Here is a 27,109-nt window from a genome sequence, read left to right as displayed (position 1 = left end):
CCTCCCTGCCGGCTTCTTCCGCTACCGTGGGGCGGGCCGGAACCTTTGTTAAAAGGAACGGGTTTACACAGCAGTGTTGCCGGCCGGCATGAAGGAGAACAGCGTGCCATCCTCTTCCTCTCGCCGTCGCCGCCGCGGAGCGGAGCAGAGCTGATTATAGTCGAGGGGCTCGGTTACCGGGCGGGCTGGGTCTATGGTCGCTCCGCGGGCCGCTCCGCCGGCTGGTGCTTTTTTATCAGGGCAAGCTGTGTTCCATGGCAGGGAACTTTTGGCAGAGCTCCCACTAGTAAGTGATCTCCCGTCATCCCGTCCAGGGCCGGGACTTAGGGGTCTGTAAGGACGGGGCCTACAACTCCCCTTGGCCTGCATTCCGGTCCCTGTCCCGAGCGCCTCGGGGTGTCCCGGGAGTAGCCGGCGGCCGGAAGCGGGATGCACTTTTTTAAGACGACTCCCTTTTCCCCTCTCCCTGACCTGGTTTCGAAGGAAGGATCTGTGACCGGGAATGGTAGGAGAACGAGCTCAGTCTCGGAGGAAAGGAGGTTAAGGAGTTTAATTTCGGATTGTTGGATTAGCTAGGCCCGGGGCGGGGGGGTGGGGGAAGAATTGGGTAATGGGCCCAGGTGTGGGAAGTGTGTCTCAGTTCTGGACTGTGAGGCGGGCTCTTCAGGATGGCTGTGGCTCGATTTTGCCTGGGATCACTTCGAAGAATCGGCATCTGGTGTTTTGTCATTCACCATCTATCTTAAATGCATTTAATAATGTTCCGAGAGGAGAGGGAACTCCTTATTTCTGCTCACTAACTGCTTCCTGCCAGTACCTTATGCACAGATGGAGTTTTATGTTGGTAGGTTATACAGCAGGTGTTTTCAAGACTTGGCACTTTCGTTAGTCTCTGCCTTGTATTTTATGTTTTCCAGTGATTTTGTTTGCCAGTTTATCCTTTTTCATGAATAAGTTTTGTTTCTGCCAGTGACCATGGAAGAGCTAGAGTAATATTAAAAATAGTTTTCCTTAAGTACATTGTTTCAAAAAGCAGAAAGGTGGGTGATGGGGCTAATTAAGCATTGACTACACTTTTCACTGGATAGTTGAAAGAGGAACAGAACGTGATAAGACTAACTTAGTGTAAGTAATTTTTAATGCTAAGAGTATTTGTAATTGTCATTTTAACTTTGATTCTATGAATACCATCAGTTCCTTTCTTTTCTTTTTTGGTCCTTTTGTGCAAGAAAAAAGGAACAATGGGCTTAGAAACCTATTTTCAGAAAAGCAGGTTTTTTCTTTTGCTATAAAGTGATTCTGTGGTGATGAAATGCTATAGAAGCTTTACTTATTATATCATTTTTATTTTGTACAGTTTTTTCACTCATTGAAACATTTGCTTCGGCAAAGTTAAAATATAGAAAGCGTAGGTAGTGGAGAAGAGATATTCTTATAAACTCGGAGGGAAGCTGAGAGAACTTCTAGGAAGCTAGCTGTTGGTTGTCAGAAGTTAATGCAGTTTTTCAACTTTTAAAAAAGAGATCCTATCCCCCTTTTGATGAGCATTTTCATATATGTGTTCACTTACTATTGGCATTATAGAAACAATTGTTTTTCACTATTCAAATATAAAGTTATTATAATATTGAATGTGCTTTTTTGGAATTGTCCTTGCCTCCCAATTCAAATAGTCCTGAAGGAATGGGCCACTTTACTTAACTCCCTTCAGAATCATGAAGTCCCTTATCTGCAAAAAGTAACAGGTATGAAATACAAGACAATTCATGAAAGAAGAAAGATTATGAAAGGACATTACCTTAGGTACATATCAGAGATTTTAGTGAAAGAGGAAAATTGTCATGAAATAAACTATATTTCATGGCTTATGTATGAGGTGCACATTTTCACATTTTAACTTCTCTGAAATTGGCATGGCAGTTTTTTTTCTAGTAACACATGAAATAATGATGAATCTTACAATCAGTGGAATCTTAAGTTTGATAAAATGTGGTATTTATAAATCTTGGTTTATTCTCTTACAAAATGCTGTGAGGAAAATTTTTTTAAATATTTGTTTTTAAATTTTTCTTTTTAAAAAGATAAAATGACTCTGTGAAAATGAAACTAATGTTAATTCCAGGACAGAGCAAATCCCAACATATTCCAGAAAATTTAAGTAGCACAAAACACATTCTCTGGTTACAATGTGGTAAAAGTAGAAGGGCATTAAATAAATATTTTCTCTTTGATTGAATGAACGAATGGACAGGTAACAAAAATAAAAACTATAAAACCAACTCTGGATACTTTATGAAAGGGAAACTGAAAATACAGTTACATAATATCTAGAAAATAATGAGATCAATATATATATCAGTATTTATGGGATGTAGCCATGCTGAACTTAAGAAAATTAAAATATTGAATGAGAAAGAATAAAAATAAATTTTAAAAATTCTACTTCAGAATATTAAAAAGGAAACAGCGAAACAAACCTAAGGAAAATAAAGGAAAGACTTAATAAAAGTAACACATATTAATGTAATAAAAGGGAAAAAAATCATCAGAAATTACAAGAGCTGGTTCTTTGGGAGGGAACACCAAAACAATAGGCTAGGTAAACTACCGTTGATTGAGACAAGGAAAAAAGGGATGATACAAAAATATAAAATTAGGAATGAGAAAGGTAAATGATCCCAGATATACCTTTGGGCTATCTCTATGATATAAATTAGAAAGCAAATTAAGGGAGTTACCAGAACTACTCCTTAAAAATGCTCAAGGCCCACATGTTATTTCATGAGTAAATTACCCCCAACTTTCAAGAGGACCATAGTTCTGCTATTGAAATTGTTCCAGTTCACACAGAAAGAAGGAAATGCTTTCCAGTTCTTTTTAAGAACCCACCTTAACACTGACAATAAAATCAAGCAAAGGTAGCACTAAAAACAAGTCTGACTTTTGAATATTGATTCAAAGACCCTAAACAAAGTATTACCAGATGGTGTCCAACATTATATTAAAAGTATAATAAAGCATGGCAAAGTTTGGTGCTCCGTTAAAAAAACCATCTGTATGAAACCAAAAGGTCAAAATTACTCTAAAGCAAGGATGAGAAGATAAGGGGGCAGGAAAAAGAGACTACTGGAAATGGAACAACCAGAGCACAATTAGAATGTTTACACATTGTGAAAAATGTAACTACTGTCAGTAAACAATTAGTATAGAAATTGTCGAATGGGAGCCTTTTTTGCTGTGTAAATTTTCACCGAAAAAAACAATAAAATGTTATCTAAAAAAAAAAAGTAAACATGCTGCCATTGAAAATGCTAAGACATCACTGATTGTAAGATGCATTTTGATTATCAGAGTCTTAGAATCCATGAAATAAACAGTATAAGCTAGTGGCAGAGAGTCTGAGGAGGGAGAGAAAAAGATCAGAATTTTTTCAGGGTATATTTGTGTTTATTAATGAGGTAATTCTCAGTGTTGGAGTTTCAAGAAATGTGAGAAATAGTATCTTTCAGGGTTACTTCTTGCATTGTGTTCGTACCTCTCAGAATATGAACACCCTGTTTAATCTTAGACTGTTATCTGTGACTTTGTTAATTAACTTTTTACAGCATGTCTTAACATCTTTACTTCTTCCAGTTTGCAATGGATTTTGGATAAACAAGACCTTTTGAAGGAGCGCCAAAAGGACTTAAAGTTTCTCTCAGAAGAAGAATATTGGAAATTACAAATATTTTTTACAAATGGTAAAAAAAAATTTTCAGTTGGTTGAAATTGGTACAGTTGGTTACCTCTGAAATAAAAATTTTTGTATGGTAATTTGTGATGAACTATTTTAGTCTATACATGTATTCTTTTTACAATTTATATTCATTTTTATCTTTTTTTAATTGATCTGAATAAAGTTTTTTCTGAATCTTAAATGTCAGAGGCACTCAAGACAATTTGTAAGTGTTAATTAATCTCCCTAAGCCTTTATAATGCATTTTTAAACCCAAGTTAAGGTTGACTAGAGCAGAGTAGGAGGATAAATGATTCTTGGGACTGACATTCTATATTGGTCATTCCTAATTTACAGTTTTGCTTTGGGGAAAATTTATAGTCATAAGATCCTGGCTCTGACACATGGTAGCTTTGTCACATGATTTTTACAACCCTCGGTTTACTCTTTTGCAAATTTGCTTCTCAGTTGTTTTAAGGACTCGTTACGAATTTTTAAAAATAAACTGTAAAGTGTTAGATATAATTAGATGGGTGTCTAATATTTTCATCTTTATTCAAAAGATAATATGAAAAGCATTGAAAATATTTAGAAGATAGAAGGAAATACCTATCATTTGTCCTCTGTAATGAAGAATAATTTTTACTAGGAGCTAATTTCAATTTTTTTGTTTATGCATACCTGTATATTTTTGAAATGTCCCTGGGTGGCACAAATGGTTTACATTTGTCTGCAAGTTAAAGGTTGACAATTCGAACCTACTCAGCGGCACCATGGAAGTAAGGCCTGGTGATCTGCTTCATAAAGATTACAGCCAAGAAAACCCTATGGAGCAGTTCTGCTTTGTAACACATACGGTTGCCATGAGTTGGAACAGGTTTGACAGCAACGGGTTATAAATATTTTTAACAAATTTACAAATCCCATTGCTGGACCACTGTTATCCAAGCAAGCTTTATAGCATGTGTAGGGTTTTCCCTTTGTTTGGAAGTTATTGTTTAATGCTAATATTATAATGATTCCAGAAGAAATATTTAAAATTTTATTATTTTCCTTTTAGTTATCCAAGCATTAGGTGAACATCTTAAATTAAGACAACAAGTTATTGCCACTGCTACGGTCTATTTCAAGAGATTCTATGCCAGGTAGGGCTGTTTTACTCTGGGGATGTTATGTCTGTTTGAAACTCTTATCCAGTATTGATGAACCATGTATAAATGAATCATGTGTTTTCAATAGAGTAATCTTGACTTTAGGGAGCCCTGGTGGCACAGTGGTTAAAGCACTCAGCTCCTAACTGAAAGATTGGTAGTTCAAACCCACCAGCTGCTCTGCAGGAGAAAGATATGGCAGTCTGCTTCTGTAAAGAGTTACAGCCTTGGAAACCCTGTGGTGCAGTTCTATTCTGTCCTATAGGGTCGCTATGAGTTGGAGTTGCCTCAGCAGCAGTGGATTTGGATCTTGACTTTTTTCAGTATGTTTTCTGTATGAATGATACTTAACTTTGTTTTATAATACTTTAGGTATTCTCTGAAAAGTATAGATCCTGTATTAATGGCCCCTACGTGTGTGTTTTTGGCATCCAAAGTAGAGGTATGAAATCATTTTCTGTTCTTCATCAAAGTGCACTTGACGTATGTTGCTTCATTTGCCCCAGTTTTCACATTACCTGCAGTAAAAGTAATAATAGATAGTGGTTTTTTGCAAAATACTGAAATTAGTACAAAAGCAACAAAACATATATGTATCTTTATTTTATATATTCATTTCACAAATACTTACATAGCACTTACTATGTATCAAGTACTGTTCTAAGTCCTTTTACAAATATTAACTGATTTAATTCTCCTAACAAAGTATAGGATGTATAGTAGTATTATCCCCATTTTACAAACGAAGAAAGTGAGGCACAGAGAGGTTAAACTTGCCCAAGATCATACAGCTGGTAGGTGGCAGAGCCAGTGTTTGAACCCTCGGAGTCTGGCTCCTGATCCGATGCTCTTAGCTGCTTTGCTTTGCTGCCTTTGAGACCCTTATTGTTTGGCAAGAAATAGCATTCAGCAAGTGCACTGCTTCTTTCCTGTACCTGAGAGTGTCCCTCCTCCCCCATATGCTTCCTATGTTCTGTCTTCCCTCTACCTGCCTTCTCATGATTGGCTACCTACAAAGCCATAGGGAAAGCAAAAAAGGAAGGTGAGGATTAGGGGGTGGCTGTAGCTATATAGAGGAGCCCTGGTGGCAGAGTGGTTAATCGCTCGGCTGCTAGCCCAAAGATCCGTGGTTCGAACCCACCAGCTGCTCCTTGGGAGAAAGATGTGGCAGTCTGCTTCTGTAAAGATTACAGCTTTGGAAACCCTATGGGCCAGTTTTGCTCTGTCCCATGGGGTCACTATGAATCAGAATCAACTCAACAGCAACGGCTTTTATAGCTTTATAAACTCTAGCAAGGAAAAGTTTGGCTGATGAGGGTAGAGAAATTAGGTGAGGGAAAGAAGAGAGATGGGAACTTGCAGCTGAGACCAAGTATCTGCTCGACTTACTTACCTTTCCAGTATTTTTGACAGCTCAGCTAAAATTCACATGGTAATAGCAGCTATTGGCTGTTTTTCATCAACTAATCCATGCAATCTTTAGTGTTCCAAAACCTTTGTATTTATACTTTTGAGTTACATCTTTAGATAAGTAGTTGTATTCTTGAATAGTGAATGTGATTTTAACCAAATAAGTTTACATTCCTTTTGGTGCCCATTTTGATTTGGTTTAGTCATTATTTAGGATTATCCATGACATCCTTCCATCTATTACCTAAATAATGAGAGTTGACTATTAGAAATAATATTAACAGAAGCTTCCTAGAGGTTTAAGTTTTTCTGATTATAGCTGGTAATTTAAGGAGGCAGAACCAGCTTTGTTGTTCAGTTCTGTAATGGAAAAGGAAAGTGTTTTATAAAGGCTTTTATTATGATGTGGATTTTCTAAATACCACATGTAATTCATGTATCTTAAGCACAGCCAGTATGGGAGACCAAGATAAAATCCTTATAAACTTCTTGATCATTCTAGAATAACTTGGGGATTTTAATTTGTCTTGCTTATTAAATATCTTTCGTTGTATGATTTACTAAGTAGAACTTGATTGTATAATCTACTGAGTGAAAATTTTCACTTTAATAATTTTGAATAAAGAAAGTATTCCTGAAAAATCATGTATTCTTTCAGGTTTGGTTATAGATTTTTTCAACTGTACCTATGACAATCTGTGTTTTGTCCAGTTATGTGTATAGAGATTGTGTTTAAGAAGATGTTTTGGGCATTTAGTTTTTAGTTTCAGTTATTACAGTTGGAGGTTTAAGTGTAAATATAAATATGTATGCACACATACATGCATACACACACAGGATAAGGGTGTAGGTTGAAAGTAATTGAATGGACTGTAATAGAATGTTGTTTTTCTAATTTCTTTTGTTGGATAAGGAACCAATTCTTGATTTTTTTTCTGATTTAAAATGAAGCAAAGACTTTAGGAATTTTATAAGGTTAATGTAAAATTAAATGAGACAATATGTGTAAGGTGGGTCATCTGGTAAATGTTAGTTATTTTAATACTGTAGTATATTAGGTTAAAAGAGGAAACTGGCATTGGAAGACTTATACTATGTCATTTTTGTCTCCCTGCTCTGAAAAGGATTATTGTTTGTATGGTGTTTTGAATTCTTTTGGTGATGTTAAAATTTAGCCTTTTCAGAGCTTCAACTGCATTACTATTAAATGGCATGAGGTACCTGTTCTGTTAGTTCATGTTCAATTGAATAGAAAGCATACTTGGTTTTTATTCTTGTAATTAAGCATAGAATCTAAAAAATCTTGGAAACTAATTTAAGTGTAGGAAACTGGCACTGCCTCTTTAGGGCTTGGTTTCTAATCTGGTATTTTTCATTAATATTAAGTGATAAAACTATTTTAAATTTTGTCTTAAATTGTAGTAATTTTATGAAAAGATACTACATTTACAGATTTGTTTAAGCAGTTTAGACCTTAAGTAGGTAGAAGATGAACAGAGTATAAACATGGTGGAAGCATAGAAAATACTCTGTTTTGAATAGACCTCAGATACTCTTAGGTTCATTGAATTCACATTATGTACATGATCTCATCTACTTTTCTCTCTTTAGGAATTTGGAGTTGTCTCGAATACAAGATTGATTTCTGCTGCTACTTCTGTATGTAAGTGTAAAAAGTATATCCTGCTTTAAGGAGTAATTCTCAAGAAAATAAAATGTGAAGTTTCTTTTTTAAAATCACTTATAGTGTTATCTCTAAGAAAAGTGAGTAAATTATAATCTAAAAACTAAACTCAGTGGCTCTTAATTTTGTAATAAGCATAGAGAAAAAAATTCACCTCCTAATTTTACTGTATTTTATTGCTTCCTAACGACTAGCTATAATGTTATTCTTGTGGGTAGAGTAAACTCTCTCTTAAGCAACTGTAATGTGTGCCTTTTCTAGGGAATTATATATTTTCCCTCCATATTGATAAACATGGTACAGAAAAAACTAGTAACTCCATAGTCAGTAGAGTTGACTTTTAGCCACAACAGGGCAGTTATTCTCTGTCCTGTAGGGTCGCTATGAGTCAGAATCAACTCGACAGCAATGGGTTTTTGTCTCTAAGCCAAGGAGCCCTTGTGGCATGATGGTTAAAGCGCTCGACTGCTAAACGAAAGGTCAGTGGTTGGAACCCACCAGCCACTCTGCAGGAGAAAAATGTGGCAGTCTGCTTCCGTAAAGATTTATAGCCTTGAAAACCCCAGGGGCAGTTCTACTCTGTCCTGTAGGGTCGCTGTGAGTCAGAATCAACTTGATGACAACAGGTTAGTTAGTTAGTGATCTACACAGGAGAGGCAGAGGAAAACTTTTTTTTTAAGTTTGGGATTCAGACTACTACTCTTCATATTTTTGGATCATTCTCCCTTCTGAGAAGAATGTAGTTATCTAATTCTATGTATAAAATTCTTTCCATTTCATATCTTATTCTTTTAAGTATAGGAGATTAGTAATCAGTTTTGCCATAGAATTTTATATACCAACATACATTGCATTGATGAAGTATTGAATTGGCATTGATTGACTTATTGAAAAATTGTATAACAACTGGAAGGAAATCTACCAGAATGTTAGCAGTGCTTATCTCTTGGTAATAGATTATAAGTGCTTTATTTTCTTACGTTAGTCTGTGTTTCCCGAAGTTTTTAGTAAGTAAGGGATCTGTTACTGAAGTTTATTTATTTATATTTTTCATACCAAGTCTTAAAAGTACCTATTCAGGAAAATTCTGTAGTAGGCTATTTTATTTATTAGATAAATTTTAAAGCACATTATATAGACCCATACTGCCTGGGTTTTACATTTTAGCTCCAGGGCTTTGTTTATGACAAACTGAGCAAAATACTTAAACCTTTCTTTGCCTCAGTTTCCTCATCTACAAGGTGAGGATATTAATAATAGTCTGTGTCATACAGTTGTTGTGAGGATTAACTGAGTGAATGTATATAGAGCTCTTAAAATAGTGCTTTGCTCCATAAACTTTAGAGGCTATTAGCATCATCATTATAAACATCCTTATCATTGGAAGACACCATGCTAGATGCAGTGGTGGATACAAAGATAAAGGAATTTAAGGAGAAGAAAATAAGATATGCATATAAAAATATTAATATAGAAGAAAATAAGTGATATAAGAAAGTTACAGATAATGCTCTGAATGTTTTGAGTGGAAAAGATTACTTGTTAGAAGAATCCAGAAGGGCTAAAGATAGATAGAATTTGATCCTAGGTAAATGCAAGAGAGAGACAGTCTAGGAACACTGAACAGCGTGGTTCAAGAGGGAAAATTAATGAGTTACATTCAGTGAATGGTGAATAAGGAAATAGTGAAAAGACTCCCTTCCCTGGCTAAGGCCAGATAATAGAGGGTTTTAGTGCTAGATGAAGAAGACTGCAATTTGTTCAGTTGACAGTGGTGGTACCTTTGCAAGGTTTATTTATTTTTAAACATGAGGGTGATGCCAGAATTGTGCAGTAGGAAGGTGAATCTGGCACAATTATATAAGATGAATTGGAGGAGAGTATAAATAGAAATAGACAAATATGGAAGTTGCTGAAGTAATCCAGGTGAGCACTAATGAAAGCTTATACTAATGTATTGGCAGCCAACGTGGAAAATGAGCAAGCCAGATTTTAGCAATAGAGTCAGCAGGACTTGTGAAAAGAAAGGCCTTAAGAAGAGTCAAAAACAATTTTTGAGGTTTCAGGCCTGGGCATTGGGGAGCTGAAGGTGGTACTGGAATAGAGAATAAGTGGATTCTGGAAAGAATTAAAATTTAATCTTGAACATTATAAGTGTATATCAATACAATATCCTCTTAAAAATGTGAGGCCAATAATAGAAATTTGGGACTTAATAAATTTTAAGAAAGAGATAGAGTTGCACAGTGTCTTGTATTGCATAGAAGATGTGGACGACAACAACAAAAAAAGACCATTAGGTTTGTGAACTTTAAGAGAGGACACAGGGTTACTAGACACTATGGAGGTGTGGCAGTAGAAGCCAGATTGCAAGGAATTAAGACGTGAGTAGCTACTGAAAAATGGAGAATCTAACTGTATTACAAATGTATGAAACAACTTGAGTGAAGGAGGTGGGGGAGAAAGGTACTGACCTAAGTAACTTTGGAAATGAGTGGAATATGTAAAACTAGACAAAAGGAACTACACATAAGCACTGTACTCTAGTTGATAAAGTTGTTTCCCTTACAGATAGGAGTTAACAATTCTGCTAAACATATATATTGGAATTCAGCAATTAAGTAAATGAATAGTGGATGGTCAGAGCCAGGTTCCTTACTGTTGAATGGGAATTTACAGATAAACAGGGAAGAAGTCTAGAATGATCCATGTAGTAATCAATTAGAGTTGATGACATCAGTATGAACTATACATATATATATAGTTCTTTGCTCTGTCAGCTGAGAGAACCTACAGGCAGTGACACCCTAGTAGCAACAAATATACCTAGCACCCGGATCTTTCTAATTCGTTTTCCATTACAAGGAACCAGGGCTCCTAGGAAAAATATCTGATTCTAGGACTTGCACCGGAAATATACAAGATGGGCCTAGTGCATCTTGTCGTGCCAGAAAATAAGGAAGTACTCAAAAAAACAAAAACCTACATTGGTGGGGATATGTCAAAGGCACATAGGAGCCAACTGGAAGAGCTCCCAGTGACCAAAGCTGGGACAATTTGAGCAAGAAATTGAAGTAGTATTGAATTATAACCCAAAGTATAGAATAAATATCCATTAGTCCACACTAATATAAATAAAGGATTGAGTACATAAATGGAGGAGAAGAGACAAATCTCTCATGCAAAAGTCCAAATAATTTGTAGATACTCTGCCCTCAAGTAGGCGGAGCATAAATCCCCGTTCCTTAGGTGTGGGCTGTGCATAGTGACTTCCTTCCAAAGTGTAGTATGCGGGGGGTAATAACTTTATAGTGGAGAAACCTAACAAACATTACTTCAGACAGGTGATTAAGGTCAATATCAACAGTGATAAATCATGTTGATGTGTATACACCTTATATGATATGATGCAAATGGCAGTTTACCTCTGTGATCTTCCACCCAAAAACCCATAACCCCAGTTTAATCATGAGAAAAACATCAGACAAATTTCTATAGAGGGGCAACCTACAATATACCTGGCCAGTACTCCTGAAAACTGTCCAGGTCATTAAAAACAAGGAAAGACTGAGAAACTATCACAGCCAAGAAGAGTCTAAGGACGCAAGATAGCTAAACGTAATGTGGTATCTTGGATGGGATCCTAGAACAGAAAAAGGACATTAGGTAAAAAATTAAGGAAATATGAATAAATAAACTATGGGCTTTAAATTAATAATACATCAATATTGTTCTAGTAATTGTAACAAATGCACCTTACCAATGTAAGATGTTAATAATCAGGGAAACGGGGTAGGGAAGTATAAGGAAACTCTGTAGTGTCTTCACAGTTTTCTAGAAAATAAAGTATAGAATAGAATTAGGTAGAGTTTTTGTTTGATTTTTTTAGAAGGAAAATTTGAGCATACTAGAAAGTGATGGGACAGATTTACTGGAAAAGGAAAGATTAAAGATGAAAAAAAGTAGGAATTATCAAATGCATGGGTGGTAGGGGTAATTATGGAGAGGAGGAATACATTTTCCTCCAGGTCAGAAAAAAAAGATTAGAAGATAGAAAATCAAAATGCTGAGTAGTTTTAGGGTGTAGGAGAGAATTTGACAGCATCAGGAAATCTGATCTCTAAATTAGTAGTCAAGGCCTAGGGGTTACAGATGTAGATTTGTTTTATGTACCAGAGAGAATCATTTTATCTTGTTGATTGGTGAGCACTGTATAAATACATGTTTTACTTGTATACTTGTTTACAGCAACAGCATTTGTAAAACTCAGAAACCTTAAGTACTTTTAAAAGATGAATTAACTAAAGAAGAGAGGAAAGGAAAGATTAAGTATAAATTTCCTAATGTTCAGTGAGTGGTGCAAATGGTTAAGTGCTCAGCTACTAACTGAAAAGTTGGTGGTTCGAGCCCACCCAAGAGGCTCTTTGGAAGAAAAGCCTGGCAGTCTACTTCCGACAGATCACAGCCTTTGAAAACCCTATGGAGTGCAGTTCTACTCTGAAACACATGGGGTCGCCATTGGTTGGAATCAGCTCCATGGCAACTGGTTTATTGAAGTGTTTGTTTTTTTAGATTTCAAACCTTGGGAGTTGTTACTTATGTAAATTAGCTATTAGGATACTCAATTTACAAAACTAATCTTTTTCAAAATACATAGAATAAATAAAATCCCTTTTTAATCTCAGTGAGGTCACCTGGACCTTGTACAAAAGGAAGGACTCAAGTCACGGGTTCTCTAAAACCTGTCAGTATTCATTTGTTTGAATTAAATGTTGGATGAAAATGGCTCAAATACAGTTTTATAAATTAGTACTTAGCTGTATACATGCATACATTTTTGAGAAGCTTTGAGGAGATAGGATTAATGGTTAACGTTTTTTTTATTTATACTTTTTAATGACTAAGACAAATAGTTAACTGTGTTTGAGAGGGAGTTAAAAGTTCTAAAGACTTGTACTTATTCGTGCTTTTATTAAAGCGTATTTTGGATAAAGAAGTATCCATTCATTGTAAAGAGTTTAGAAAATGCAGATTAGTAAAAAAAAAAAAAAAAAATTATCCTTAAATCTCAGAGATAACCACTGATAACTTTTTTTGGTGTATTATCCTTCTAATATTATATGATACATATGTTATTATCTAATAGGTATTTGTAAACACATAAACAACCTGTGTTCCTTCTAAGCTCAACACTGGAGAATAGAACATTACTATTCTAGAGTTAGAAAGATTTTAGAGGTGATAAAAGCCAATGATTTTTCCAATCCTTGTATTTATAAGTAGCAGAACTTTTTTTAATATGTAAAATATAAAATTGAAGCCTTCTAAATGTGGAGCCCTGATGGCATGGTAAGTGGTTAAGAGCTCAACTGCTAACCAAAAGGTCAGCAGTTCAAATCCAGCAGCTGCTCCTTGGAACCCCTATGGGGCAGTTCTACTCTATTCTGTAGGGTCGCTATGAGTCAGAACCAACTCCACGACACCTAACAGCAACAACAATTATAGTATAGTTAGGGGCCTAGAACTCCCTGTCACTCAGTCTTTCCCCTTCTGGGAAAATGAACAAACAAAAAACTGCATCCCTGCCAAGCATCTCCAAGAGCTTTTACTGGACATGATTTAGCCCTGCCCTCCAATTTTCTACAGTGTGTTAGAAGATTTAGTTCGCTTTCCCATTTTACCAGTTTAAGTTGTTTTTGTTTTGTTTTGTTTTCTGCAGTAAAAACTAGATTTTCATATGCCTTTCCAAAGGAGTTTCCTTATAGGATGAACCATGTAAGTATACTGTATGAAATAAAACTACCTGTCAGAGCTATACCTCAACCAGTTCTATTTTATATCAGAGTAAAACTGAATAGTATCCTAGAAATCACAGTTTCAGATACTAAAGAATATAGACATTAATTTTAAATTAAAGCTAAATAACTTCTACCGTTTTTATATATACATATATATATTTCATATATGGTTATCAGCCTGGCTCCCCATTAAATCACCTTGGAAACTTTTTAATAATACTGATGTTGCGGCCTCTCCCGACCAATTAAATCAGAATTTTTAGAGTTTGGTCCTGGGCATTGATATTTTCTAAAAGCTTCCAGGTAATACTAATGTGCAGCTGTGGTTGAGAACTACTATAATGGAACAGTATGAAAGCTATATTTTAGAAGTTACATAATTTTGTAAGATGGCTTTCTGTTGACCTTATGATAGTCATGTCCTTATTCTCCCACCTTGTGAGGGATTTGTTCATTCTATTTAATTTTTTTTTTTCATTTTCAGTATTCCTTCCAATTACTGATTTATAATATAATAAGCATAACATTTTAGTGGAGATAATTGCATTTTTTGCATTTGCTGAGTAGGAAGTAAATTAGATTTTCTAATCTGAATTTTATACAAGATATTTTAAATAAAAATAAGTAATAAGAATGCTTATAAGAGGCTTTTCCTTATAAGGATTGAAATGCTTTATAGCCATCCATGCGTATTGAAGTTGCTGGTTTTCTTGATTTTTAAAATTCTTTAGTAAAAATTTGTGATAAATTACTATAATGTCTCTAAATTGTTATGTCAGACTAAAATTCATCCAACTTGGTTTCATGTTGACATTTGATTATCTTTTTTTTTTTTTTTTTTTTTGACAGATATTAGAATGTGAATTTTATCTTTTAGAACTAATGGTAAGTATATTTCTTTCCCGTGATTAATAGAGTAAAACTTAGTATTTTCAAATTTGATGAAGTCAGAAAATCTTTAAAGAAATGATTTGTAGGGTGGTCTGTTTTAAATTATTCCAAGTGATACATAGTGGTGAAATCATAGTAGCATCATATCCTATGTCCTATCTGAAGCCTGTAAAAATAATTTGTATATCCTACTTAAGATGGGATTTTTTTTCTGCTCTATGGTCAATAACTATAATAAAAGGATTAAAAGCAAGCCAGTCAGGACATTAAACCATTGTAAATTATTTGCACAATTTGTGTATGTGTGCGGTGATATTTAAAGATAGATTATGTCTTTGGCAGAATTCTGCTCCTCCAGTTGGGAATTATGAATTTATAGGCTAATAAGAGGTTTCAGTGTGTTGCAGATGTGACACTTTGAGTCTCTAAGGGAATGGATGCTGACTGACTGCCAACCGATTTACCAAGGTATATTCCAGAGAGAGCACTGCCTTTACTCTTACAGTAGGGTTTAGGGCTGCCATACTGCTTGCTTAAGAGACTAAGAGGGAAGCAAGCATGAGTTAGCAAAATTTATTTTGAAATAAACAATTACAAATCAGTTGGGTAATGATATCGTTTTGTGTTGTAATAAATCTGTTTTTATACATGCACATTTTTTAAACTGTTTCTAGGATTGTTGCTTGATAGTGTATCATCCTTATAGACCTTTGCTCCAGTATGTGCAGGACATGGGCCAAGAAGACATGTTGCTTCCCCTTGCATGGTAATTAGAACAGAAGTTATTAATAGTGTGACATGTTATTAGCTAGGAAGGTTGACAACTAAGTATGAAACTTAGTATTTTTTAAGTCATTAAACTTGTGCCCCAAGGTAATTTATGTTAAGTGAAATATCTGCTTGTTGAATTTTAACAACATCTAAGTGGTATAAATACTAAAGTAATAAAGATCTTAAATTATCTGTTGGGTATATATATACCCATTAAAATTTGATTTTGTTGAAAAGCAGTCTGTTTGCATAAAAATTAAGACTGAAATTATTTTTGAAATAATCAGAACAGTTTTTGATAGTGTTCAATATACAGATTCCTTGTATAATTTCTGGTTTTCTATCTCTGATTTCCTTCTGATCTTTAATAAATTGAAAAAAAAGTGCTTATTTGCTTATTTTATAATTTCTTATGAGGTTTTAAAATGTAAAATATATTTGGCTATAGTTTTAATCATTAAAATATGCTTATTCATTGTTGCATTCTTCTGTCTTTTTGCCTTGATATTTTTACCTTTTATATCTATGCTTCAGTAATTAAGAGAGAAACAAGGGTATACATAGATGGGCAGTGTGGCCATCCCGGGCAGGGGAGGAAATGTACATGAAGTAGTTCTGCTTTTAATAATGATATGATTTATATTTCTATAGGAGGATAGTGAATGATACCTACAGAACGGATCTTTGCCTACTGTATCCTCCTTTCATGATAGCTTTAGGTATGTAAGTGTTGTGTGCCTTTACTAGTTAAATTGTTATAAACCTATTTAGGTCATCCTAAAATAAATTTTACCCTATTGTACTTTACGTTTTTATGTTCCATGAAGTAATAGGCTAATCCTTTCTTGCATGTGAACTTTTCAATAATGTGAATTGCAACTGTCACAAATCAGGATTATTGTCCCCCCCCCCACACCCCTTTTTTGGTAAGTTTATTTTAAAATTGCATAAAATAATTTTAATTCGTGTTTGAACAGAACATTTTTGTGTGTGTAAGAGGAAAAGTTCAGAATTAAGCCTACTAACATTAGTTGTAACTCGTCATGTAGAATAACTGGCCTGTCTTTTATTTACTGAGTCCAGGTAAGTCCTTAGAGGTTGAGTAAAGGAGCTGTGGTCTTTAATGCCTTGCTGGAGGGAGGAGTTAGCTAGTGGTCTACTGTCTGTGGAAGGCAGGGGTGTAATGGGTTGGAACATAGTCTTTGGAATCAGATACTCCAGAGTGTCTTTGTAGCAAAGGAATCTTTGTTTCCTTTACAGTTGTAGGAAAATTATCTAACCTTTCTGAGTTTGTTTCCTTAATTATAAAGTAGAGAATAATAATAATTCTGTATAGATTGTTACAAGAATTGAATGAGATATCTCGTAAAGCACTAGATAATGCCCGGTATGTATTAGGCACTTTTTAGTTTCTGTTTCGTTTCTTCTATTGATTTCCATGTCTATGTCCTCTTGATGTTTTTCCCCTTTATTCTTTTACCAGTTCAGACTTACTTTCATTGGTTTTTCTCTTTTCATTTATTACTAAAATGTTGATGTTCCTCAGCCTTCTTTCATCAGGGATGGTAAATAGGTTATACTTAATTTGTAGTACCTGGAGGCTCCCTGAAGGCACTATATTTGGAAGAATTCTGAGGTATAGTGTCTGGGTTTAGGGGGGAAGAATGCTAGGATCTGCACAGGTAGGAAGGAGGAAATGGCAGGACTTTGCTGCATCTTTGCCATCCCTGCTATCTGTGTTTTCCCATGGTAGTCTCGTGGAGGCCCATGGCTTCTTCTGCTACTTCTTATGTGCTGAGTCATATGAGTAACCAAACTAGGTAGTATAATTCTTTACAACCTGGGGTGGGATCAGGGTAGCCAGGCTGCTCAGTAGGAATTACCTTAGGCAAAATTGTGAAGTAGATGATAATCTTTGGGCTCTTGTTATCTTTGTTAATGTTGTATTACTGTATAAAGACATTAAATTTTTGATTTAATTATTTGATTATAACACTGAATTTCTATCAGTCTGCCTGGTCTTCACATAACTTGATCATATGCTAATAAAAAAAAAAAGGCAGAGGCAACACTGCCTGTAATTGAAATATCAAAATATAGGCAGTATTGTATCAGTGTATTGATTCGCTGTTCATTTTCCAAACACTGAGTGCTGGTTGCAGTTTGATCACTACTTTGTACTGCTATTCAGGGATAACTTCCCTGCTCTAATCTCCTCATTGGCTTTTTTCCTCTCTAACATGTCCTTGACTCTCAAGGCAGCTGCACCATGAATAGCACAAACAGGAGCAGGAGCTGTCAAGAACCTTTTTTTTTCAATCTTTATCAGATTAAATTGATGGGATGATCAAATATAACTTTATATGAAGCCATATAATTTTTAAAAGGAATGCTAGAAAAATGCAGATGACAATTATAAGTGAAAATCTTATCTTTAGTTCTAAGTCCATGTATTTATTCCTTTTTGCAGTTAAACGTCAGCAATTGTCTCTCATTTTCTTTACAGCTTGCCTACATGTAGCCTGTGTTGTACAGCAGAAAGATGCCAGGCAGTGGTTTGCTGAGCTTTCTGTGGATATGGAGAAGGTATTTTTTAAAATTCCCTCAGTTGAATATAGACTTGAACATTTTAAAACTGACATCATATTTACTTATCTTGGGCCTAAAATTTTATTATGTCCCCTAGGCTAAGGAGATTATTGGTTAACAAATATTAAAAAGCATGTGTATGGCAGGAAGAGTTGATGTTGAGTATTTAGCTATATTTCTTTTTTCGACTTAGGGTTAAAGAAGATGGTATATATTTGGTTTGATTGGCTGCAAAATATTCTTTAACTTCCAGGATTATTTTAAAAGCTACCTAAACCAAAACCTGTTGCCGTCAAGTCGATTCTGACTCATAGCGACCCTATAGGACAGAGTAGAACTGCCTCATAGGGTTTCTAGGGAATGATGGTGGATTCAAACTACCAGCCTTTTGGTTAGCAGCCAAACTCTTAACCACTGCCCCACCAGGGCTCCAAAAGCTACCTAGGGACCACTAAATACTACTGTGAACTTCTGTAACACAACCTATCTCCTATCAAAGTGGTTTTTGTCCTTTTTTTCTACCTTTTCTCATGAAATCTTAGTAACACTGGAACTAATCCAAGGTTAGCTCCATTCGGGTAGAGAAAAAAGGGATAATTTGGGAACTGGATATGACCGATTTGTAGCTGCCAGTTCTTGAGCGCTTTATAACTCGTGTAAAGTAGTTAACAAAACAATGTCTTGTGTGCATTCCCTCCCATTAAATTGTTTGAAACGGAAGTAGAGGAGTATGCTCTGTAGTGGCACACTCCTTCATGAATAGAATCTGTATTCCTAGTATCTCACTAGTTTCCTTGGTATTCTGTAATCTGGTCAGAATGGTTTCTGAGATACAGTAATTTTGTTATGTCAGTAGATAAAAGGAAACCAACTACAGAGATGGATCAGGATGGACAGGGCATATACGTTAAAAGCTGAGAGGCTAGGAGGAAAAGTCTAAATGGCGGTGTGGTAGAAAATACTGCTTTCAAATTTATCAGGATTGTCTAGTCTAACTTGAGTACTTGTATAAAGACAAAGGCTCCATCTTTTCACTGTTTTCTGAGGAGTGCCTAGTATGTAATGTGTGTTCTTCATATACTAAATGTTGATTGTTACTGCTACTGAAAACTTTTCAAATATTTTCATCTAGATTTTGGAAATAATCAGGGTTATTTTAAAACTATATGAGCAGTGGAAGAATTTTGATGAGAGAAAAGAGATGGCAACTATCCTTAGTAAGATGCCGAAACCGAAACCACCTCCAAACAGGTACTTTGTTGACTTTAATTATTGATTTCATTGACGTATACATTTCACACTACATTAACATATTTTTTCTTAGATTATGTTGTATCTTTTTCTTAAAATTTCTTCCAAAGCTTCATGATTCATAATAGGTTTTTGTTTGTGAGTTGATAGATTGAGAATACCTCATTAAAAATATACATTGATAATGGTCATCTATTTAATAAATTTTCCAATGAAATGGCAGGTCTATTACAGGTATCCCTCAACATATAGCTATATAATGTATAAAAATTTAAACAACAGAATTAGGCAAGTTTATTTGATATTCAAGGATAAAGAATTATGTAGTCGTCCTATGTCAGTTTGACTCTATACCATCTTTTTTTCCACTCCTGGCTATTATCCTGTCTTTACAATTTCAGTAGCAGTTTTCAAAAATGTAGATGATGACCTGATCTGGAATAATGTGATATCTGCTAAAAAGAGCCAGGAAGTTGTACAAACATTTTCATGAAGTAACGAGTTGCAAAGGCCAACGAACCCCTGAAGAGTTAGTTCAAGAATTAGAAGACCTATTTTTCTATGCGTGCTGCGAAAATAGGAGAGGCAGCATCATCTGTTCACATTGCTATGAAGATAATTCTATAACTGAAGAAGCTCATTGGAGAAGAATGATTTTATAGGCAGGAAAAAAAATACTAAGAAAAACCAGGGTGCAAAACCATGGTATGTAATGTATATGTCATGTGTCCCACATCCACTAACAATATAATGGATCAAGATACTGACTTTGATTTTGGCCAGTATTAGAAGTTCACTGTTGCTTCCCATTTAAGCAAATAGTAAATTTTCAGATGAAGAAAAATTCCACAGTAATTTTTTAGAAGAATGCAGTGAATGATTTCAAGGGGTCTCCTTTTATAGGGAGCTCTGGTGGCACAGTGGTTAAGGCACTTAGCCACTAACCAAAAGGTCAGCAGTTCAAACCCACCAGCCACTTCACAGGAGAAAGATGTGGCAGTCTGCTTCTGTAAAGATTTACAGCCTTGGAAACCCTGTGGGGCAGTTCTACCCTATCCTATGGGTTGCTGTGAGTTGGAATCGACTTAGTGGCAGTGGGTTTGGTCGGTTTTCCTTCCATAGACAAGTGAAAAAAATTACACATTTTGCACGCCAAGTGATGGTAAAGATTTCATGGATATGGCTGAAAGTGGTGTGGGATATAATTCATATTAGGGTATGAATGGGCGTTGAGAAAAACCATTAAGAATTGGTTTAATAAAAAGGCGAAGATTTGGAAAATAGAATTAGAAAAAGCTAAATGGAATCTTCATAAATTTAGAAACATTTTCAATGTGGGTCTTAACTTTGAGAAAGAAATCTGTTTTCTCCATCAACTTTTCTACTACCTGATTGACCAACTTCTTTTATCAAGGAGTTTGCTTACTTGCTCTAACTTGACCTTATCCTGCTATAGAGTACATTTCATAATCTTCATCCATACATTGCATACATAGTTTCAGACATTATCATTGATCATGATAACGTTTACTACCACAGCTTCAATTTTAGAGCCCAGGTAAATTCAGGCTATACAGTAATGATAGAATGTAATACAGTTTTAGTGGCAAATTTATTTGAATATAATTTATAAATGACTTTAATTCAAAATATATTGGATCATTAAAGGTTAGAAAGCCATTGGCTAGAATTTTAGTTATATTCTACAGCATTTTATAGAAGGATACATAATGTATTTATAAATATCTCATCAAGTATCTATTTATAAAGATCTGACATATCTCTCAAAAATGTCAAGGGTCTGCTACATTTCCCTGCAAATGTGACTTTCTTAATCTTGCTTACACTAAATGCCATTTGGGGGGCATATTATAGGAATACATTAATCCATTACATATGGAAAAATGATAGGAAGGTTAAAAAAAACTACATTTATGCAAATATAATCATAGACTGCTGACATGAAGATCTGAAACTGTCAGTTCTGTTTTCTTCCAAATTGTTCTGTAAATTCAGAAGCATGTTGCAGCTCTTGAAAAAGACCTTAATATCCTCAAAGTTCACGGGGCCCAGTTATTAAAGTGCTCAATAAAGGCCTTTACATAAGAAAAAAGCACAACTTGAGGGACAAAAAGGTCAAGCTACAGAAGGGAAGTAAAGAAATGCTACCCATCTTAATTTATCGAGAAAAACAATCACATTATATAACATTAAGATGGATTTGTACATTATTACTGATAAAGTTAATGTTACAGTTTTGAAAAAAATAAAATTAACTTATGCAAGGAGCTGTTTAAGGCAGCCATTCAAACAGCTACCTCTGGATGCATTTTTTGCAGAAATTCCATGAGTGATTCTCCACTAGTGGCAGGGCCTGAAGCTGCAAGATGATGATGGACAGGATAAGGCAATAATCCTATTGCCACAGTTACTGGTATTTTCAGTTTTAGTTGTTTTTATTTTAAATATTCAGCATTTACCAGAAAATTACCATATTTCTTTCTGATTTATAAAGGTTTGTTGTATTTACATGATTTTATTACACCTCTGGACAACAATTTTTTTGGAAGAACACTTTGATTTTCATAATTAGTTAATAGGAATAGGATTTTACATGTAGAATTTAATTCTATAGGAAATTTCTTCAGAAGCAGCTCTCATCTCTATGTTGAGTGATACCTGTAATGACAATGAAGTCCTATGCCCTAATTTAAATTTTTTGAGTGTACATGGACACTAACTTCCAAAATGCTTTTACATGTGAAGGCACAAAACTACATAAAAATAAAAACATAAAACCAAATGGTAGTCTTCTGTATTTTAATTTTTCCACCTCTGTGTCTTACAATCAGGAATGTCTTTGTTTTGTAGAGTTGTGCCATAGAATAGCTAACTGTAAAATTAGTAGGTTTATCAAGCTGATGAAAATTGAATCTTTTAATTGGTATAAAATCTCTTTCTTCCCCACTTTAACAGTGAAGGAGAGCAGGGTCCAAATGGAAGTCAGAACTCTAGCTACAGCCAATCTTAAAACATTCCGAAGAAATCCGTAGTGGACCACTTGGAAATAAACCATTGGACAGTTTTCAGTAATGTCTTCAGTGGAACACAAATGAAAATGAATAGCTTGTTTCTGTCAAGCACATTGGGAAGTTATTTTATTTTTGCAAAATAATTTTTTCCTCACCTGATTTGATTCTAGTACATAATTGATTAAAATTTCTTGATTATAAAAATTTGGAAAGGTTCTAAGGGACCTACAGACAGACATACATAGACATTTCATGATTTATAGCTTTTTGATTAGTATTTTTTTTTTTTTTTAATTTGGATTTGTTTTTACTAAATCAGGAAACATGAAGCATAATTTGTTTAAAATTCTTTTTGGTCATTGAAGGACCAAAAAAAGGACATAAAAAGTCAAACATAAGAGGGCTTTTTTTCCCTCCTTAAGTTAAACTTTAAAGCTATATTTAAGAAATCAGATCTTACAGAATCCTGGAAGATTTTGCTAATGATGTTGATAATGTCAGGGAAATAAATCAAGTACCTATTGATTTAAAAGTATATTTTATTCAGTAGTTTGGTATCTTGCCAGGGAAGATACTAGCCCAGCCTAGCAGAAAAGTGCAATATGTATAGCATACTTTGACATTTTAAAAGTTTATTAATTCTGTAATGATTTTGAAATGCTGGGCAAACTTAAAAAAAAAGTTCCTACATGAAGTTATTTGCAATTGATTCATAATTAATCAGGCATTTTTAAAGTTAATTGGATAAAACACCATAATATGGTTGAAATTTGGTAAAATTTTAATGTTAATTTTTACTCTACTGTGAAAAGTTTTTATAAGACATACACACCCTAGCTTATTTTTGTGTTTTAGTGTGGATTTACAAATTTACTACAGGTATCCTGAGCCAGGAACACAATCAGGTTTCAGGCCAGTTTGATACTGGCTATTATTCTAACGTGAGTGTAGGAATTCAGGCTAAATGTTATGTCAGTGGGACTGTGCTGTCTGTGGAACTTAATAAATTAATCATTTTCTTCAGACTTGAAGGAGAGTGATAAATAAGATTTGGAGTCATAGGATGTTGATGTACAATTTAAGGATTAAATTAATTGTGAAAAATGGATTATTGAATGTTGACTTCCTAGTATAAAACTACAAGAATAAAAGCAAATTCTCCAGCTATATTGACTAGTGTCTTGAATTATCTTTTTGGATCTGCCTTATGTTGTTTTCTGAGAGTCCTTCCTTTACATAAGTATTAAATTAAAGCCTTCAATAGTTTGTCACGGAGCCCTGGTGGCACAAATGGTTAAGCACTTAGCTGCTAACCAAAAGTTCAGTTCAAACCCAGCAGCCGCTCCACAGGAGAAAGATGTGTCTGCTTCCGTAAAGATTACAGCCTTGGAAACCCTATGGGGCAGTTCTGCTCTGTCCTATAGGGTCGCTATGAGTCAGAATCAGTGGGGGAGGTTATAGCAGTATAAGAAATAAGGGGGAAAAAAAAACTCTCCTCATGTCTGAAGGAATTGGACTTGAGTTGTAAGGGCAAAGTGATTATATATCACCATCATTGACTTAACACTGATTTTTCCTTTCAGCTTAACCTATATTCCTTTACATTTTTTGTTATTTTAAAAATTAGTACATATGCCTGGTAGTTTTCTTTCCAACTTATTGTGAAAAATTTTAAACGTATTCAAGAGTAGATAAAATAGTGCAGTGAACCTCCATGTACCCTATCAGTCAGCTTCAGTAATTACCAATTCATAGCCAATCTCTTCATTTAACCCTCTACCAACTTCCCTACTTGCATATTATTTTAAAGCAAATCCTAGACATCATCTCATTTCATCCATAAATATTTCAGTATGTTGCCCTAAAAAGATAATGGCTCTTAAAAAAAAAAAAAAACTATAAAAGCTTTATTTTACCTAAAAAAGAATCAGTAATAATATTTTCTTATCAAATAGTGTTACAACCAAATTTTCAGTTATTTTATAAATATAAAAATTTGTTAAATAGTTTGAGTCAGGGTCTAAATAAGGACCCCACATTGCAATTCATTGATACCTCATTTAAATCTTTTTAATTCATGAATTTTTCCTCCCATCTCATTTTTAAATTCCCCATGCAATTTATTTTGTAAAAAATTGATTTGCTTGCCTAATAAGAGTTTCCTACCATCTGGATTTTGCTGATTGCATCCTTGAGGTGTCATCTAACATGTTCTTTCTCTGTATTTTCTGTAAATTGGTAATTGAATCTAGAGGCTTGATCAGATTTTGGTTTTTTTTTTTGTTTTGGCAGACTACTGTATTAAATGGTGGCGTAGTCTTTCATGAGGAGGCATATAATGTCTGGTTGTCTCTTTCTGTGATTTAGCAGCTGTTCATGATATATATTGTTTTTAAAAATCAAATATTACCGTAAGACTGCGCTATCCAGCATGATAGCCACTAGCTACATGTGGCTGTTGAACACTTGAAATGTGGATAGTCTGAACAGAGATGTGCTGTAAATGTAAAAGTACACATTGGACTTCAAATACTTAGTACAAAACAAAAGAATGTAAAATCTCAATAATTTGTTTATATTGATTATATGTTTTAAATGATAATATTTTGGATACATGGGATTAAATAAAACATTATTAAACTTAATTTCACCTGGTTTTGTTTTTTACTTTCTTAAATGTAAAAATATTTAAAATCATTTATGTGGCTTGCATTATAATTCCACTGGACTGTGCTCCTATAAGGCATCATAAGGAAAACAGAAGACCTATGCTCTATTCTCCCTACGTCTCATTCCTTGCTCCCTAAGGCAGTCACTTTCACCTTTTAGTCATTTCTCTGTTGTTTACTTCCATATTTCCAAGTAACAAAGAAACAAGCTTATAGCATTTTTTGAGCACTCATTATGTGCTAAGTATGTTCTAAACTCTCTACAGTTACGAAGTCAATCCTCAGAACAGTCTCAGTTTAGAGATGAGGAAACTCAGGAACAGAAAGGTTAAGTAACTTACCCAAGTCATGGGTCAAGTAAGCGACAGAGCTAGAATTAGATTCTCATCTTTAAAACCTGGGCAGCTGGGCTCCAGGACCCATGCACTTCACTTTACCGTATTGCTTCCTTTGCTTATGCCCCCATTTCTTTATCTTTTTTTTATCATAAATATTATCTGTTAACTTTCTATTATGGAAGATGAAGATTTTGCTTTCTCAAACACCTCCCTTTATCCTACCCCTAACCCAGCCCTACACTGGAATGTCTACTCTCATTATCCTGCCAATTTAGTTGTACAATTTTTGTTAAATTTGCATTTGATATTTACATAGGTAGATAATGTTGTATTTTGTAGTATACTATGATTATATTTCTTATAGATTATTTTTGTTTTCCTGGAAGTAGTAATTGCCTTGGTTATATTTGCTGTTTACTTTGTATCAATTTTTCCCTGGAATCACTGTCATTATTCACTTACTCATTTATTCCCCCAAATCACTCACTCTCAGGGAGACATTTTTCCTGGAGTCCTTCATCCTCCAGCTCAGACCAGCTGCTCTCTAGACCTTGTAGCATAGCTGTCATCATAGAATTGACTACAGTGGAACTTGGCTTTGTTTTTGCTGGGGTTGGTATCCAAAATATGGAAAGTCCGTGTCTTTTTTTGCTTGTTTATGCGTTTATTTTGATGGAGCACATCATCTAGTAGCTTCTTGAGAAAGTGCATTTTTTGAGACTTGCATATAATGAAAATGCTGCTGTCACACTTCAGCAATAGTTCACTAGATACAGAATTTACATTACGCCATTGTATTCTGATTTTCACTGTTGCCACTGAAAACTCCAGTGCCATTTTGGTTCTCAGTCCTTTGTATGAGGTCTTTAATTTTTAAACTTGAAGCCTTTAAGATCCTTTTATTCATAGTGTTCTGTAGTTTCACTCTGATGTACTTTGGCATTGGGGTTTATTCATTCTTTATGCTGGGTACTTAGCCTTTTCAATTGGAAAACACATCCTTCCATTCGGGAATATTTTCTTACATAATTTTTGATACTTTCCTTCCTTCTATTTTCTCTGTTCTCTCCTTTTGGAACTCCTCTTTATTGAATGCTGAATTTACTGATTTAATCCTCCACTTTCTCTCCTATCTTCTATCTTATTTATGAGTTTCTGAGAAAGTTTTCTCTTGGAACCCTTCTATTGAATTATTTTATTTCTGCTATTATATTTCCAATTTCCAACAGTTTTTATCTCTACAAGTCCCTTTTTCTTGTTTGATAGTATAATGTGTTTTCCTCATTCTAAGGATATTAATATCAGATTTAAGTTTTCGTTGCTTTCTGCATTTAACACGTTTTCCTTGAAGTTCTTTTTTTTTTTTTTTGGTTTGGTTTGGTCATAGCCTTCCAAGTTATAATCTTGCCTTAGTTGTCTCAGGATCCTTCATATCTGAGAGGCACAGAGAAAGCTAATTGGAAGGAAGGTCTTTTTGCATGGGTGGGTTGTTGTGTGCCATCAAGTCGATTCCGACTGATAGCGACCCAATAGGACAGGATAGAACTGCCCCGTAGGGTTTCCAAGGAGCAGCTGGTGGATTCGAACTGCCACTTTTTGGTTAGAAGCCTGAGCTCTTAACCACTTCGCCACCACGGCTTTTCAGTTGGAGGGCTTCACTGTAGGGTAAGGGAGCAATCAGTCTTTTTCATTAGCCATCCTTCACCCCAATAATCGTTTTCTAAAGGTTTTTCTTTGGGGTGGTCAGTTTCTCCAGAGAGGAATCTTCTGGGTTTCTGTCTGGGGTTATATGAGCTGGGCTGTCAGAGTT

At 34.8% G+C, this 27,109-nt stretch overlaps 2 protein-coding genes across 8 annotated transcripts in view; one reads left to right on the top strand and one right to left on the bottom strand.

Moving 5' to 3' along the window:
- On the top strand, nt 1-24,196 carry CCNC (cyclin C). 4 transcript variants are annotated; one of them, XM_023727593.1, is made up of 13 exons: nt 129-286; nt 3,634-3,740; nt 4,776-4,860; nt 5,239-5,308; nt 7,888-7,939; nt 13,680-13,735; nt 14,608-14,643; nt 15,324-15,415; nt 16,072-16,139; nt 17,927-18,006; nt 19,142-19,260; nt 21,600-21,694; nt 22,237-24,196. In XM_023727593.1, exons 1-12 carry the CDS (start codon nt 255-257, stop codon nt 21,649-21,651), a joined length of 849 nt encoding a protein of 282 aa, XP_023583361.1. In that variant the 5' UTR covers nt 129-254; the 3' UTR covers nt 21,652-21,694; nt 22,237-24,196. The 4 variants fall into 4 exon arrangements, with proteins under 4 accessions (XP_004372472.1, XP_023583363.1, XP_023583361.1 ...); XM_004372415.2 differs by lacking the exon at nt 21,600-21,694 and having other exon boundaries at nt 1-286; XM_023727595.1 differs by having other exon boundaries at nt 115-286; nt 21,600-24,196.
- Nucleotides 3,867-27,109, bottom strand: part of TSTD3 (thiosulfate sulfurtransferase like domain containing 3) — a 43,374-nt gene continuing 20,131 nt past the window's right edge. For 2 of the 4 annotated variants that reach the window (XR_002823305.1, XM_023727598.1), the window contains one exon: nt 3,867-5,384. Coding sequence is in view for 1 of the 4 variants with exons in the window: in XM_023727598.1 (XP_023583366.1) it covers nt 5,381-5,384 (4 nt within the window). In the remaining 3 variants the exon portion in view is untranslated. Of the gene's footprint in view, nt 5,385-6,259; nt 6,521-11,720; nt 11,795-27,109 lie in introns of all 4 variants that reach the window. The other 2 variants (XR_002823307.1, XR_002823306.1) reach the window with 2 other exon arrangements.

This window comes from Trichechus manatus, unplaced genomic scaffold, assembly GCF_000243295.1.
Source record: "Trichechus manatus latirostris isolate Lorelei unplaced genomic scaffold, TriManLat1.0 scaffold00017, whole genome shotgun sequence".
NCBI lineage: Eukaryota > Metazoa > Chordata > Mammalia > Sirenia > Trichechidae > Trichechus > Trichechus manatus.
The sequence above is the reverse complement of the archived record's forward strand: the minus strand, read 5'-3'. Positions and strand labels throughout refer to the sequence as shown.